Raw genomic sequence first — 15980 nt, forward strand, 5'->3', positions numbered from 1 at the left:
AAACCCAGCCAGTCAGGATGTCCATAATGAATATTCAATTTTGTATACCAAAGAAGCAGTGTATGTATCTCATACATATTCACGGTGAATCTACTGAAATGCTAGGGCTCCCCCAGTGATAGATTTGAGAATCACTGGATTACATCATTAGGATAAAAGGATGAACCTTTCAATGACACAGCAACAGGAACTGCCACAGATGAAGATGGAAAGTTCATTGGTAGGAGGGAGCGGGTTGTTGATCATACCACAACCTTCCAAATAAGCCTTTGTGTGACGTTATATCAATAAAGACACAAAATAGCAATTTCTCAAAGCATGGGTTTTTTAATGTGAGTAAATGTAAAATACAAATCATTAAAAAAACAAAAAACTTACAAAAGCAGTATCAGTATCTTATATATTAAAACAGCATAGTAAATATATCTTGTAGTATGCAAAAATAAAATAAATGTTTAAACCGATCATGAACAGTGAAAAATATCTCCTGACATCTCGCACCCACATCGTAAAATATTTGTGGGAAGCACACAGTACAAATAGGGAACCCACAGCAGGAAGGACCACTTGCACAAGACAAAATTGAAGCATAAGGAGCTATAGAAAATGGTATGTTTAAGCAAAAATCAGGCTTCCTCCCCCCCAATACTTCTCCCTCAGAAGAATTTTACCATAAGGGGAAAATGACAAGCAAGCTCTGTTCCTCCTTGATTGCTGGAGGGTAGGAAACAAACCGACAGTGACTACTGGGAGTCTTGTTAAAACTGCTGGCTTCGCTTGCCCTCTAAGGAAATCTAAATTCTGGCTGCTTTAAGAAAACAAGAGCTTCTTTTAAAGTGAAATAATTTAAAGTGGCCAACCCTGTCAGAATTCCAGAGCTTCTTTGCTAAGACATCAAAACCGCTCCAGAAGCTTGGCACTTCCAATGCGGAGTGCTAGACAGCAGCCTTGCTTAAATCAGAAACAATGAGGCAGTGGAACAAATACTCAAGGACTGTCCAATAGGGCCCCATACAAAAAGCACAACTTAGGGGATGTTGGAACATAATGGTTTGAAATGTATGTAAATGAACACGGAGATTTCTTGGAGTCTGTTCCCTTTCCGATCTATTGGTGCTGTTGCTGGTATATACCAAACTAAACTAAGCCTTAAATTTGTAGATTGGATCATTCTCCATAAGTCGTTAATTAGAAATTACCCCCTGATTCTCTAAATGGTACCCAAATTTATACACAACTCTGTTCTTAAGTTATCTGTGCACAAAATTAATTAATAAGCTATTATCAATAATTAGCTGCTATCAATTGATGTTAATTGGCAACAATCTGTATTTGCTTGTGGATCTGGCTACTTGTGACTAAAACAATCCATGCCCAAATCATTTTGTGTGCAGCCCAAAAAGCAGGCATGGCCACGGGAGGGATATGGGCAGATCAGGGGTGTTCCAATGAACTACATGCCATGTTAATAGAATTTGGGGAATACATACCCAAGTTGTGTGCCAGGATTTATATCAGGTTTCAGCTGGCATAAGTCCTCATACCCAACAGAATCCCCGCCAGGTGCTTTTTTATAAAGGGCTCATCCTGGAGCAGCCTTTAAAGAATCACACTAAGCATTGATTTTTCAGCGCCTTTTACCGAATCTGGATCCCGGATCCCAGCGCTGGATCCCAGAGCCATTTACCGAATCTGGATCCCAGAGCCTGAAGTCCATCTTTCATGTTAAATATTTATTGAATGATTTTACTACGAGTTATTTTGAGCTAATCAATCTCAGAATATGAATTTAATCGAGACGTCTTAATGTTAAAATTTGCTTAGTCAGACTACTAGAAGGGTTAACATGAACATAATTTCATAAAAAGGGCACCTAGACTTTTTTTTTTAAAAAAAATGCATGCAAATTATGAGACTTTTTAAAAAAATAACCTCCCTGCAAGCTGCTGCACATATCCTGTTCAGTGCCATGAGTAATTCTGTAACTATATGTACTTGCATGTATTTAATCATACCTCTGTTCTGTTGCAGGGAATGCCTACAGGCGTATCACACAGAAGCAGGTGCTTTGTTGTCCAGGTTCCTACTTAATTAATATACAGGGTTTGTTGGGGGAAAAATTTTATAAGCACCTAAATAAGCATATAGAACAGTTCTACTCTCTTGAGTTGCTTAAAAACATACCCATGTGTCATTCAGTTTTATTCAAAGACAGACAATGAAGCTAAGGACAACGCGGATGGGGATGAGGATGAAACAGATTATTATTACACACCTGTTCACCCTTCCTAGTCAAAGCTTTCTGCTGTCAATCCTGAACCTACCACTCTGGTGTTTGGGAGTGGGAAAACTACAGGAAAATATGGACTTCACAGTATCAAACAGTGGATTAGCAATGGGTGAGTATGAGTGGGCACAGAACCAACCAGCGCTGGTGCCTCACTCCTCTTCCCCTCTCCTCTGCTACTGCCCTGGTTAACTGCTCCTCTCTCTAAACCCTATCCCGTATCAGAGGTTTCCCTGGCAGCCACAGCAATTCATTTTCGTTGCCTGAGCTAGTCATGCAGGCTTTTTTTTTTTTTCTATCACATTCCACCCTCTTTCCTCACTGGAAGCAGCAAAAGGTCAGGGACACAGGCGGCAAGGAAAGAAATTTGCAGTACAAAATGTGGAACTAAAAATAACCTCCAATATATGAAACATGCATGACTAGACCACACCATATTTTGACACCTTTAGAATGTTATCTTGACCTGCTCTTGGAAGCTCCTTGCTTCTGGCATGTTTAAAATTGTAGGGGCCTGTCCCCCCACTATTTCCCCATCCCCCAGCACAACTACCAGTGTTCTCTTCTTCTCAGGGAAAGGATAGCACAGGTTGCCATAATTAAACGGACTAGAAAAACTGATTGGAGCATAAGGCCAAGTTAGTATCACTGAAGTCTGGTGTCGCACAATAGGCTATAAAATTAAAGTTTTACCTTTGTAAACAAACAAAATTTTAAAAGGAGTCTCGCTGAAAACAATATAAAAATATATTTGATGCAACGCTTGCATACTTTCCATTGCAAGAATGTGGACACAACACTGACAGCATGAGTGAAAAAAAATAGGGAAAAGAAAACAGGATTCCATCATTTAACAATGATGAGTTGCAAATTAGGATTTACAGACATTTAAAAGGACTTATGTTATTATAAGCACCAAATGAGATCATAGAAATGTATTACTTTTATGACTATAGAGGTCTTTTACTAAGGCGCGCCAGCCAATTTAGTGCGTACTAAATGCTAACGTGTCCATAGAATATAATGGGTGCGTTAGTATTTAACGCGCCTGCTAAATCGGCTAACGCACTTTAGTAAAAGACCCCCTATATTAGAACAAGAAATACAATAAAAAAGCACTTACTGAAGAAACCAAACCTTTTAAAAAATTTATAAATGGCTTTATTAATAAAATGTTCTTTGTAAGTGTTCTGTATGAATTTACAAAAAAAAAAAAAAAAAAAAAGTTATCTTGGCTGAAATCACAAGTTTTCAGCATATAACAAGATGCTTTTTTTAAACTTCTTTCATATGAACATTTCTTTAAATAGCTGCAACAGAGCTGCAATAATTACTAGATCATGTGAATATCATTACTGTCTTCTCATCCTTAATGACTGGTATCAAATGCCACATGGAAAAATTAGGTCTTACCTGCTAATTTTCTTTTTAGTCCCTCCAGACCGGCACAGACAAATGGGTTTATGTACCTCTACTAGCAGGTGGAGACTAAGAACCATTGATTTCCAAGATAGCTATAACTGGGTGGCTGTGCAGTTCCCTTAGAATCAGTCCCTGAATAAACATGCAGCCAAAGCTCTATCTGCAAGAAATTTGCTTTCTTTTTTAACCAAACCCATCTCTCAGTGCTAAAGGTCTGCCAGCTAAACCAGCTGATCAAGTGCTGCTGCCCAAAGTCCCCACCAGCAACCAGAGGTCTCAACTGGGTTTTTTTTTTGGTTTTTTAAAATTATTTTAAAGTATTCTCTGGTATCTCTTATGGCTACGTCCAAAGATGACTCAAACATCAGAAATAAAAGGCCCCAACGAGCTCCGAAAGCAAGCTGCAAAAATAAACACGAATACATGCTACCACAGACAAAGCCTAGAAATGGGAGGTTCCTGTGCTGGTCTGAAGGGACTAAAAGAAAGAAAATTAGCAGGTAAGACCCAATTTCTCCTTTTACAGCATCCTTCTAGACTAGCATAGATAAATAAGAAGTACCAAAAGCAGTGACACATCCCATTCTTTGCATCCTCCTTTATTTGAACATCCACTCGATAGTGTTTCATGTCAGAATGCAGCAATGACCTCGCCACTGCCTTGCAAATCTCTACCAGGAGCACTAACGTTCTGCCCAAGAAGCCGCCTGTCCCTTCGGAGTGAGTTCGGAGAAAGGGAGTTACCAACCTCTTCAACATATAAGTCAAAGCAACGGCTTCCTTAATCCAGTGAGCAATAATGGCTTTGGAAGCTACCTCTCCTCTCCTTCAGCTGCCCAACAGAATAGCCAACCGTAAAGAGAATAACACAGGGACAAATTTTTCCCTGTCCCCGCGGGATCTCTCTCTATCTCAATCCTGTTCTTGTGAGTTCTGTCCCTGCTCTATCCCTACAAGCTCTGTCCTCATCTGCAGGCCCCTGATACATCTATACCTCAGCGGGTGTACAATGCACACTTCTTCAGTTGATCACTGCTCATTGTGGGAAACGCCAGCAGGAGGGAAAGAACATAAGAACTGCCGCTACTGGGTCAGACCAGCGGTCCATCATGCCCAGCAGTCTGCTCACGCGGCGGCTGTCTGGTCAAAGACCAGCGCCCTGACTGAGACTATCCTTATCAGCGTACGTCCTTGTTCAGCAGGAACTTGTCTAACTTTGTCTTGAATCCCTGGAGAGTGTTTTCCCCTATGACAGACTCCGGAAGAGCGTTCCAGTTTTCTACAACTCTCTGGGTGAAGAAGAACTTCCTTACGTTTGTACGGAAACAACCACGGGGAGCTGGCCTGACCAAGAAAAAACCACCGTGAACTCCAGGAAGGGCCAGAAAAAGTGTGGCACAGCCAAAAGAAACAGCTGATAGCAGGCAAATTTACAAAAGGCATCCTTTTTAGTTTTTTAAACTTCAGAACAGAAAGTGCAAACCTCAGTTACTCTCTAAGCCACCATCAGGTTATAAGCCACCCTGAGCCAAGCAACTGAGGCACCTCTAAGGTATAGGGAGGTGGGGGAGGGACTTGGCCCAATAAATCCCTGCAGGCTCCCACCTCAGTCCGACAAGCCAGAAAATTGACCAAGCACTGAGAGGGAAATTTGCCTTACCCCCTCCCCCTCAAATGACTGAATACAGACTGGAACTAAACAGACCTATCACTTCCACCTACTGGAGACCAAGAAGAGACAGATTCCAGGAGGACTGCACAACCCAGTTATAGTTATCTTGAAAGTCATCATTTCTCAGTTTCCACCTTCTAGTAGAGGTGCAAAAACCCATTCATCTGTGCTGGTGTGGAAGGACGCTATAGAAGTTCCAGTTACTATCCCCATACACCCAGAAACAAATGTGGCAAAAATGTTTGCTTCAGTTTCACACCCTGATTTAGGCATTGAAAAATGTTTAAAAAAAAAAAAAGAAAAAATTGAGTGTATATCACAAGCGGATCTTTCATCTGGTCCGCTAAACAGGACCAGATGAAAGGTCCATCCAGCCCAGCATCCTGTCTCTGACAATAAGGAGGGATTGAGAGGATGTTGAACCCTACTTGAACCCTTCCCATTTCAGGGAGGCACCATTATTCAATGTATCAGTCAGAGGGCCCCTGGGTTTAGATCAATTGATCTGGTTACTATAATGTATTCAATCCCATTTTGAACTCAGTTGTTCTGCTTGCCTTCATACTGTCCTGCAGCAACAAGTTTCACAAACTAACTAATGCATCCTAGGAAGTGCTTCCTGTCCTTTGCTTAAAAACCTGTTGTCAGAGTATAATTTTTTTTGTACTGGAGGAAAAAGATTTGCTAAAAATGTGCCCTCTGTATTTAAAAAGTTTGATGTACAGAAACGGATTTAAGTGCATTGTGGGTGAAAGATTTCCTCCCCGACATTGCTTTTACTTGTTGCTTTTCATAATACCATGTAGCATGTCTATAGGGAGAGGGAAGATAATGGTGGAGTTCTTTTCAGCAGCAATGGTGGTCAGTGTCTGGAGGTACCGCAGCTGAAGAGCAGCAGGTGATTCTGTAATGACCATGGATGCCTCTTTAAGGGCTCTGGAGGCGTTCATTTCACCTTCGGCAGCGATGACCTGGGAGGGAAGAAAAGGTGTCAAGGAACAGTTCTGTTCAGCTTCAAAATAATCAAACACTACAGAGAAACCAAGGGTCCGATTATTCAGCCAGCAGCAGGCATATTCAATGCTGGGCTGTTTCTGGCAACTGGCATTGAATATCTGTTTTAATTTTTAGCCATGGCAACTTACTGGTTTATGCCAATATTCAGTACTAACCACTTAACCGGTTACAGATAGGCTGCATAAACAGCAGGCCTATTTTAGCTGCTAAACAGTCAGCTTGATGCTGAATATCTGTGCCTAGCCAGTTATGTCATGAGATATAGCTGCTAACCATGGATATTCAGCAGGCAATAGCTGGTTATCTCCTGCTGAAAATCCATGGTTAGGCACTAAAAAAGGTCATTTAGCTGGCCCGGAACTGTCCCTGGCCTGTTAAATTACTTTGAATATCAGTACAGTCTAAAGAGTTTCCATTCTAAATCTCCCATAGTGTCCTAATCAATCTCCTACACATTCAGTTTTTTCCCCATACTCCTTCATTAAAATGTCTCCCAGCCACCTAAAATCACAAAAATTTTATTTCTATCCCGCAATACCTTGCAGTTCAATGCGGGTAACAAGCAATAAAAAAACACTGTTCATGTACAGCAAGTTACAAGTATAACTCCCACAATTAATAAATCAACAAATCATAAATGAATATTTAAATGCTATACATCTAAAAATTTCATAAACAAGTGGAGGGGCATAATCAAAAAAAAGTCTAAGTCCCTTTTTGGCCTAAGGCCTTAAACGTTGAAAGCAGAAGCAGGGAAAGTGTCCATAACCAAAAGAAATGTCCTTGTTTTGATAATGGCCTGCCTCTTTATTCAGCTGTTTAAACGCCCAGACCAACACTATGTCTACACTTGTACCCAAACGACGTCTACACTAATACCCCATAATGAACCAAAAAAACGCCTAAGCCTCAAACGTCCAACACAAGGGCTTTTAGGCGAAGGAGGAGCCAGTCCTTCGCCTAAAAGCTGGAGTCTGTAACCGGTGTCTGTCAAAAACAACACCGGTTATAGAATCCACCCCAAACCACCCCCCCCACGACATCAGGGCAGGATGGAACCCAAGCCCTCCTGCCCCGCGATCCCTAACCCCCCCCCCCTGATTACTGTCAGGCAGGAGGGAGCCCAAGCCCTCCTGCCCCGCCAGCCGCGGCACCCCGTGACAACATCGGGCCAGGAGAGAGCCCAAGCCCTCCTGGCCCCAGCGATCTGCGACCCCCCTCCCCCAACGATTACGTTTGGGGCAGGAGGGAGCCCAAGCTCTCCTGACCTCTCGCCCTCTACCCCCCTACACGATCGGGCAGGAGGGAGCCCTATCTCCCACCCCCCACTACAACACGGACAGGAGGGATCCCAGGCTCTCCTGCCCTCGACACAACCCCCCTCCCCCCAACATCCGCCCCCCTGAACCTCTGTTCGCTCCCCCCCATTTTATATCTGCTTTGGGATCATTTGATGTAGCATACAAAAACACTGAACACTAAAAGTAAAACACTGAACACTAAAAGTAAAATATGCAAAGAGCAGCAGAAGGGCTAAGAGATTAGGTTAAAAGACTTTGGCAGAAGAAACATTGTGTATGGGATTTCAAATGCTCCGTCTATCTAAGAGTGGAAGAATCTCAAGTGGTCTTTATCTTCTGCAACATACCTAATGAGGCCATAGTAACATAACCTAAGAAATAATGATGGATAAAGATAAGATGAAACTGCTAAGCCATGGGAATCTTAACAGCTCATTATCCTCCAGTGCTGTGAAATTTCAGCTCTTTAATTGCCGATTGTCTCTGTGCCACTTTAGCTCCACATGGACTTACTACATACGTATGTCATTAGTACTGTATATTCCAGTACGCCATCTGAATGATGAGGTTTCTGCAGAGGAGGGTACCCTCTCTGGCTATTGCAGCTGCTAGATTTATTGTTCAAGGTATGCTAAAAAAATGGAAAGATTTAGACATGGTTGTATGATGATCTGGCTTTTGATCAGGGCACACATCAGATGCACAAGTAATGGGAAAACAAAGTGAAGGTGGGGGATCCAGTGGAGTCTGCAGCTTTGGTCAGGCTCTGTAGATACCGACGTTTGTCAGCTGACCCCTTTGAGAGTTCTGTGAATAGCATAGGAGGGTGGACAAAGCCACGAAAGATTAGCATGCTGCATGTGCAAACACATAAGGCTGAAGCTGTATACTCTAAGAAATTCTCTTTCAAGTCCATGATCACCTTATCCCAATAGAAAGATCAGATGCTGGAAAATATAGCAAGTAGCTCTTTAAGAAATGTGAACATGGGCATATACACTACACAGAATTGTTTGCTGACTTCAGTACCTTTTCTGGAAACAAACAGTCCCCCCCAAAAGCTGTTGTACATGAGCTTTGCGTGGGAAGGGGACTTTCCAGTTATAGTCACAAGTACCTTATTAAATGCTTCATCTTCTATAAAACCATTTTTTATTTGCAGAATAATACCCAAGTATAGCTACCAGCCTTTGCCATTTGGTAGTGCGCAGAAACTACTACTGCCCCTGTCATTTTGTGCGCTCAGGAACTGCGTGGCTTTACCTTGGCTCTTGCTTCTCGAGAAGCCTCAGCTTCGGCAGCCATCGCTCTCTGCAGCTGTACAGGCAGTTTCACATCCTTGATCTCCACACGCTCAACCTTTATTCCCCAATCATCCGTGGCTTCATCTAGCGTAGACTGCAGATTACACACAAAGATTAGTTCTAAATGACACTGCCTATATTGTCACTGCAGTTTTACCTTTTTAACTAGCAAAAAAGCTTTTTGCAGTTTTAAAAAAAGGACAACAATTGTATTTGGAACAGTATAAAATTTATTGTGTGTCTGTGTGGCAATATCACAAGTTGATGACTCCCGTGGTAAATGCATAACGTTGATTGTTGCTACATTTGCATGCAGAGTTATGCCACAGTTTGGGAGCATCGGCTTGCAAAACTGCCGTCTGGTGCTCCCAAGCCACTTTTTAAGGGACCGGGCACAGTTCAAGGCAACTGCTCTCCCAACCCTCCATTGTGGTTGGGAAGGGGCAGCTTCTTTCAACTGTGCCCAGCAACTTTGTAGACCGATGCTCTTGGACTGCTGCTTAAATAACCCCAATCTTTGGCTGAGGTTATTTTACCATCATTTTAGGACTTGTGGAATGCACTAGGTGTTCACTGTAAGTCACATTCTAGACTTTACAAAGTAGTGAGTTGCTTTACATGCATTCGTTTTGTATCTCATTACAAGGTACTGTGGGGTAACTCACTAAGTGCTGTAGCAGAGCTTTAACACATATTACTGCCCCAAGATAGCTTGATAACAAACCCCCCTTTCCCCCAAAAAAATCCTTAGAAAAAAAAAAAAAGAAGACACCAGTTAGGACCTTCTGCTGACAGACCAGTCTTTACCTTATGTTTCTAGTAAAAGAAGTTCTCAACCCAGCCAGTGAGGTTTTCATGATACCTGCAATGAATATGTACGAGATCAATTTGCAATATATGGAACAGACTTTCGCTATGTATATGCAGCAATGGAATATGGCGATATTTAAAAAGATTGCTGAAACGCCACCTTTTCTGTAAAATGAAATATGGCTGAAGAATAGATGACTGGGTTGTGGTTGTGGGGAGGATGCTGTGTATACTGAAGTTGATTGCCGTTAACTGTTTTATATTTTTATTGTATTTTTGTATGGTCTCATAATTGTAATGGTATTTATTATGTCCTGTTCATTTGTCCTTCGCCTTGTATAAGGCGAATAATACCAATATAATACAATACCTCATGCATATTCATTGTGGGTATCCTGAAAATCTGACTGGCACAAGTTTGAAACTTTATGTAAAATTTGAAAATAAAAAATAATGAAACTTGTGAACTATATAGCACCAATTAAAAGCTTCAACCCTAACTTCCAGTTGTGCAGCTTTCATAAAACTCAAACCTCAAATGGAAATACTTGATTTCCAGTGCAGGTTTTCAGTGCTCAGCCTTCAAGGGGGAAGGATGAGTGTTCTGCAATGGCAGCATGTAGTGGCTACATCATAGGTCCAGAACTTTGCTACAATGATTGGGCTTCTGGAGCTGAGAAGGAGGAAATTTCTCTGGGTAGGTGTGAAAGAAAAGCTGATAAAAAAAGCCTAATTCAAGTTTCATCTGAGCTGAAGAGCAGAAAGGGGTAGAAAACAGAGTAAATGAAAACCAAAACAAAAAAACATTACATTTCTTAAAAGTCCCTGTATTAGTTTATTTATTTATTCAATTTTCTGTATCGTTCCAGCAAGAGAGCTCAAAATGGTTTACATTAATTTAATATGGTACTCAAGCATTTTTTCTTGTCTGTTCCAACGGGCTCACAATCTATCTAATGTACCTGGGGCAATGAGATGGTTAAGTGACTTGCCCAGGGTCACAAGGAGCAGCGTGGGTTTGAACCCACAACCTCAGGCTGTAGCTTTTAACCACTGTGCCACACTCTCCCCTTCATGAGTGCATCAGGGCTACAAGTTGGCAAAAAATTAAGACTGCTTTCTATAGACTGCTGCTTTCTATAGACTAACCCTCCTTCTTCTACAAAACCGCGTTAGCGTTTTTTAGCGCAGAGAGCCGTGCTGAATGACCCGCACTGCTCCCGACGCTCATAGGAACTCAATGAGCATTGGGAGCAGCGCGGGTCATTCTGCGCGGCTCTCTGTGCTAAAAACCGCTAGCACGGTTTCATAGAAGAGGGGGTAAATCGGCCATATTTTGTACTTCAGCAAAACTAAATAACATTTTCTGCTCAGAATTCACCACATACACCTACAGCCTCATTTTGTACATAACCAAAAAGGCAGACATTATGCCAAAAGACACTTTTCTCTGGGCTTTTCTTTGAAAAAAACAACTTCCCTCACTACCCTCTACCATTTCCATGTCAGAGAAAGTGAAGTTGCTTACCTGTAACATGGGTTCTCGGTAGACAGCAGGGGAATGCAGCCACACTTGTAAAGTCCTAGACTGATCCTGTCTATCGGTGCTCACAAAGCGGAGATCAGAGATTGGCAAGACCTCTGAGGAAGCATTCCACTGTGGTTTGTTAATAGATTGGTTTTCCATCCAACAGGATATGATAGGCGGAGAAAGCGGATAAGTGAATGTGCACTGAATTTGTCTTAAGGCTTGAATCTAATAAGTAGAGAAGGTAAATCAGTATGTGCACAATTGGACACATGAAACTGTCTTGTTGAGAAGAGGCCCACTGAGAAAAATGTGTCCATTTAGAGCAGGGGTAGGGAACTCCTGTCCTCGAGAGCCATATTCCAGTCGGGTTTTCAGGATTTCCCAAAGAATCTGAATGAGATCTATTTGCATGCACTGCTTTCCATGCATATTCATTGGGGAAATCCTGAAAACCCGACTGGAACACGGCTCTCGAGGACCAGAGTTCCCTACCCCTGATTTAGAATGATATGATTTTCTAGTGGAGGGTTGATTGGCTGTAAGGAGTACATCCTTTACTGACTGGAAGTCTGGAACTGTAGCCAGGATTCTCCTTTCAATTTCCAAGCTGTTCGGATGAGGCTTGTTAGGTCTGTATGAAGAATTTTACTGTTCTGCTGCGTGAGGAGGGAGGGGTGGGCTCAGAGAAATTTATGGAACTTTGTCAAGGTCCAGAAGAAGAGGGAACCAGATTTGTCTGGGCCATCGAGGAGCAATCAGAATGAAATGTGCAGAGTCTTAGATGTTCTTTTGAATGACCCTGGAGAGGAGTGGAATGGCATATAGGAGTTTCCCTATCCAAGAGATGGTGAAGGCATTTTGTGCAATTGCTTGTTGTGCTGGACAAAGGGAACAAAATTGTAGGCACTTTGTATAAACCTGTGAGCCAAAGAGATCTATGACCAGGGTTCCCCATTGATGGAACAGTCTTTGGAGTCTTTGCAGTGAATAGGGACCACATGTGAGGTTTGAGTTTGCAATTGAGTGAATCCGCTTATACATTCGATTGACTTGAGATATAAACTACTTGGAGGTTCACTTGGAGGGACATAGCAAAATGCCAGAGGTAGTATGCCTCCCTGCAGAGGAGAAGAGATCCTGAACCTCCTTGCTTGTTGATGTAGAACATTACTACTTGGTTGTCCGTTTGAATGAGGACTCATTTGCAATGCAGTCATGGATGGAAGGCATAGCATAGAAGATGGCTCATAGCTCTGCTGGGTCCCAATGACCCTGGGTCTTGAGAGGCCTAAAATGTGTTCCCCAGCCTGTGTTGGAGGCATCCATCATAATATTAAGGTGTGGCAGAGGAGTTTGGAACAAGCATCCCTTTTAGAAAAGGAGAGTGGATCCACCATTGAAGAGATTCTTTGACCGAGTTCAGTAGTGGAATCCGACATGAGAGTGCTAGAGTTCGCCGATTACAGTGGAATTTGAGGTGCTACTGCAAGGGCTACATATGTAGTCATGCATGCAGTATTAGGGAGAGAGATGCCACCATGTGAACTAGTAGACGCAAGATGTGATGTGCAGGTAGGAACTGCTTAGGTGGTTGCAGTGAGCTATGATGGTAGGCAGGTAGGCATGTGCTGTGATGGTGTTTATGCAAGCTCTTATGAATGTGAGCAAGTGAGCTGGGATCAGAGATGACTCTTGAAGTTGATAATGAACCCCAGGGATCATAGGTTGGATAAGATGTCCTTTAGAGTGAAAAGCAGGTGTTCCCTGGAATGTGCCACCAGGAGCCAATCATCTAGGTAAGAAAACCAAAGTGGCGTTTCTTGCGCAGATGTGCTGCTATCACCGTAGGCACTTAGGCCAAAGGGCAGCACTTTGTACTGGAAGTGGTGATTGAGGAACTTGAAGTAGAGAAACTGCCTGTGTGCTGGATGAATGGGTTACGTGAGTGTAGGCATATGAGATCTAGAGCAGCCAGCCAGTCAAGAGGGAGGATGGTTGGGAGTGAACAGAGATCTAGAATGAGATGGAGAACCTGTACTCTTTTTTTGGAAATTAAAAATAGAATTTTGGAAATTTTAATAGAATTTATTTATTTAACATTAACTATACCACTAAAAACTGACAGGCAGAACCAAGAGGTTTACAAACTAACATCAAGTAGGGAAATGAGCTCCATCACGTGTATAGGACAGAAATCACATTCATACCAAGTTACACATTATCAGCCCCTTGGGGAACAGGTGAGCATCATGCAACAGCCAAAGATCTGCTTAGGAAGATCTTGCTGAAAGAGCCATGTTTTCAAAAGGACCATAAAGGTTTTGAATAATCTTTCCACTTGAATGGTCAGCTGCAGGCTATTCTAGAAGAAGGGGGCTGTGAAAAAGAAGGCACTGTCATGGGTAGTTTCTATTTTGCGAGTTGGGGGCCAGGTAAGAACATCCGATGGTCGTTTAAAGATCTAAGAATATGTGCTGGAGAATAAGGGATCATCAGAGATGACAAGTAATCAGGGGTGTTCTGTTTTAAAGGCTTTAAATGCCAGAATGAGGACTTTATATCGTATCCGATAAGCTACTGGGAGCCAATGGTGGTGTTTCAGTAAAGGTGTAACATGCTCATAGGATTGTGAATTAGTTAAGAGGCAGATGGCAGTGTTTTGTAACGTATGTATTTTCTTAATAACAGATTTATTTGCATCCAAAAGTACTACTGTGTTTCCCCCAAAATAAGACACTGTCATATTAATTTTGGATCCAAAAAAGGCACTAGGTATCATTTTTTTTTCATGTACAATGATTCTCTCTCTCTTCCTCTCCTCCACCCCAATTCTTCCTATTTCCTTTCTCTCCTCCACATGTGCAGCATCTTTCCTCCCCTCTCACCCATCCCCTTGTGCAGTATCTTTCTATCCCTCCCCCTCCTCTCCATCCCCCTGTGCAGCAGAACACTTGCAGCTTCTATCCCTCCCTTCCTCCCATCCCCCCCCGGAGCATTTTTAAATCCCTCCCATCCCCCCACCACCGCATACACCCCTCTCCCTGCTGACCCTTTCATCTCTCTCACCCATCCGAACCCTGTCTGTGAGACTGAAATACAGTACCTCATAAAAACCACATCGTCGGTAGCACAGGCCCCATTGTGGATTTCTCACACCTGGGCGTTTCTCTGCCACGTTGCTGATGACATCACTAGCAATGCATCAGAGGAACACCTGTGCGTGAGAAAGCCGCGATGCGGCCTGTGCTGCTGACGATGCGGTTTTTATAAGGTACTGTATTTCGGTCAACCCTGTCAGTTTCTCATCCGGATCAAGATTAGGGAGTCTGATCCAGAGAAGGAAAAGGGTCTAGTGAACAAAGAGCTGTACACACGAACGCGACAATCTTAACAAGTAAGGTGGGTGTATCAGCAGAAACATCTATGGATTCAGTAAAAGAATTAGCTGTTAACTGATGAAACTGGCCTGTAAGAAAACAAAGGATTTGCGGAGAATGAGGATTTTATTACTGAAAAAATTGGCCAGGCATTTAGCAGAGGGAACCACATGCGAATCATTTAACGGCACTGGGCAATGTGTCAAAGAAGGATAGATTGACTAAAATTCTTTTGCGGGATTCATAGACTTGTGTACTTTGGTAGAGTAAAATTGGAAATCTGGAACACTCTTCCGGAGGCTGTTATAGGGGAAAGCATAGTTCAGGGATTCAAAAAAAGGTCGGATAAGTTCCTATTGGAACAGAACATATGCAGGTGAGGCTAGACTCCAAGAGGACCTAAGGGCCGCCACATGAGTGGACTGCTGGGCACGATGGACCACTGGTCTGACCCAGCAGCGGTAAATCTTATGTTCTTATGGCGTTGGGCCTTTTTTAGATAGTAATTAGAATGGCCATGACATTCAATACAAATAGCATAATCAGCAAGAGATTCAGTCTTCCTCCAAGTCGGAGACCAAAAGCTTATTGTAGCGAAGGGAGAGTACCAACAGGATCAGTCTAAGATTTCACCAACAAGTGTATCTGCATCTCCTCTTCTTGTCTTCGGAGAATCCTTGTTCCTCATTTAGCTAAAGGTCGTCACATTCTTGTAGCTCAGGCTGCAAAATGAGGTGTAAAATGATCGTCCTCTTTACATTCCACTGGTAGGAAACAAACATGTTTACTGACATTTGAAGAAATTCATCCAAGGAGGTGTATAGCAAGTATAATTGGACATACATGTCCCGTTATGATATCAACAATAAGCTATATGAAAAAATCCAAAAAGACAACATAGGTGCTAAAATGCCTTTAGGGGGAAAAAAAAAGCTTGTACAAGTGATCCTCATTAACAAATTCAGAGCTGTATAAATGTTCATGTAAACCTATATGCGCAAAAAGATAGTAAGTAAACCATAGACAACCAGAAGCTGTACCCTAGTAAGCAACAAATGTGTGCTTTTCTGAACAATAAGACTACTGAAAAACCTACAAGCCCATGACCCAGTCTTTCCAGCACTGATATTGGCCCACTGGCTGCCTATAACCAAACGCTGCATTTTCAAAGGCCTAGTGTTGGCATATAAATCCCTCTACAACATGATACCCAAATACTTTTCAGACAAACTTCCTCTACACCCCAGAGAGAATGCTAC

The 15980-nt window shown here is 42.4% G+C and overlaps 1 protein-coding gene across 1 annotated transcript in view; it reads right to left on the reverse strand.

Moving 5' to 3' along the window:
* Nucleotides 1-309: 309 nt before the first annotated feature.
* Nucleotides 310-15980, reverse strand: part of STOM (stomatin) — a 77792-nt gene continuing 62121 nt past the window's right edge. Inside the window, exons 6-7 of the mRNA XM_033960679.1 lie at nucleotides 8963-9097; nucleotides 310-6352 (exon numbers count right to left, since the gene is read on the reverse strand). Coding sequence (XP_033816570.1) covers nucleotides 6158-6352; nucleotides 8963-9097 — 330 coding nt within the window. The 3' untranslated portion in view covers nucleotides 310-6157. The remainder of the gene's footprint in view (nucleotides 6353-8962; nucleotides 9098-15980) is intronic.

This window comes from Geotrypetes seraphini, chromosome 10 (genome assembly GCF_902459505.1).
Source record: "Geotrypetes seraphini chromosome 10, aGeoSer1.1, whole genome shotgun sequence".
Lineage (NCBI taxonomy): Eukaryota > Metazoa > Chordata > Amphibia > Gymnophiona > Dermophiidae > Geotrypetes > Geotrypetes seraphini.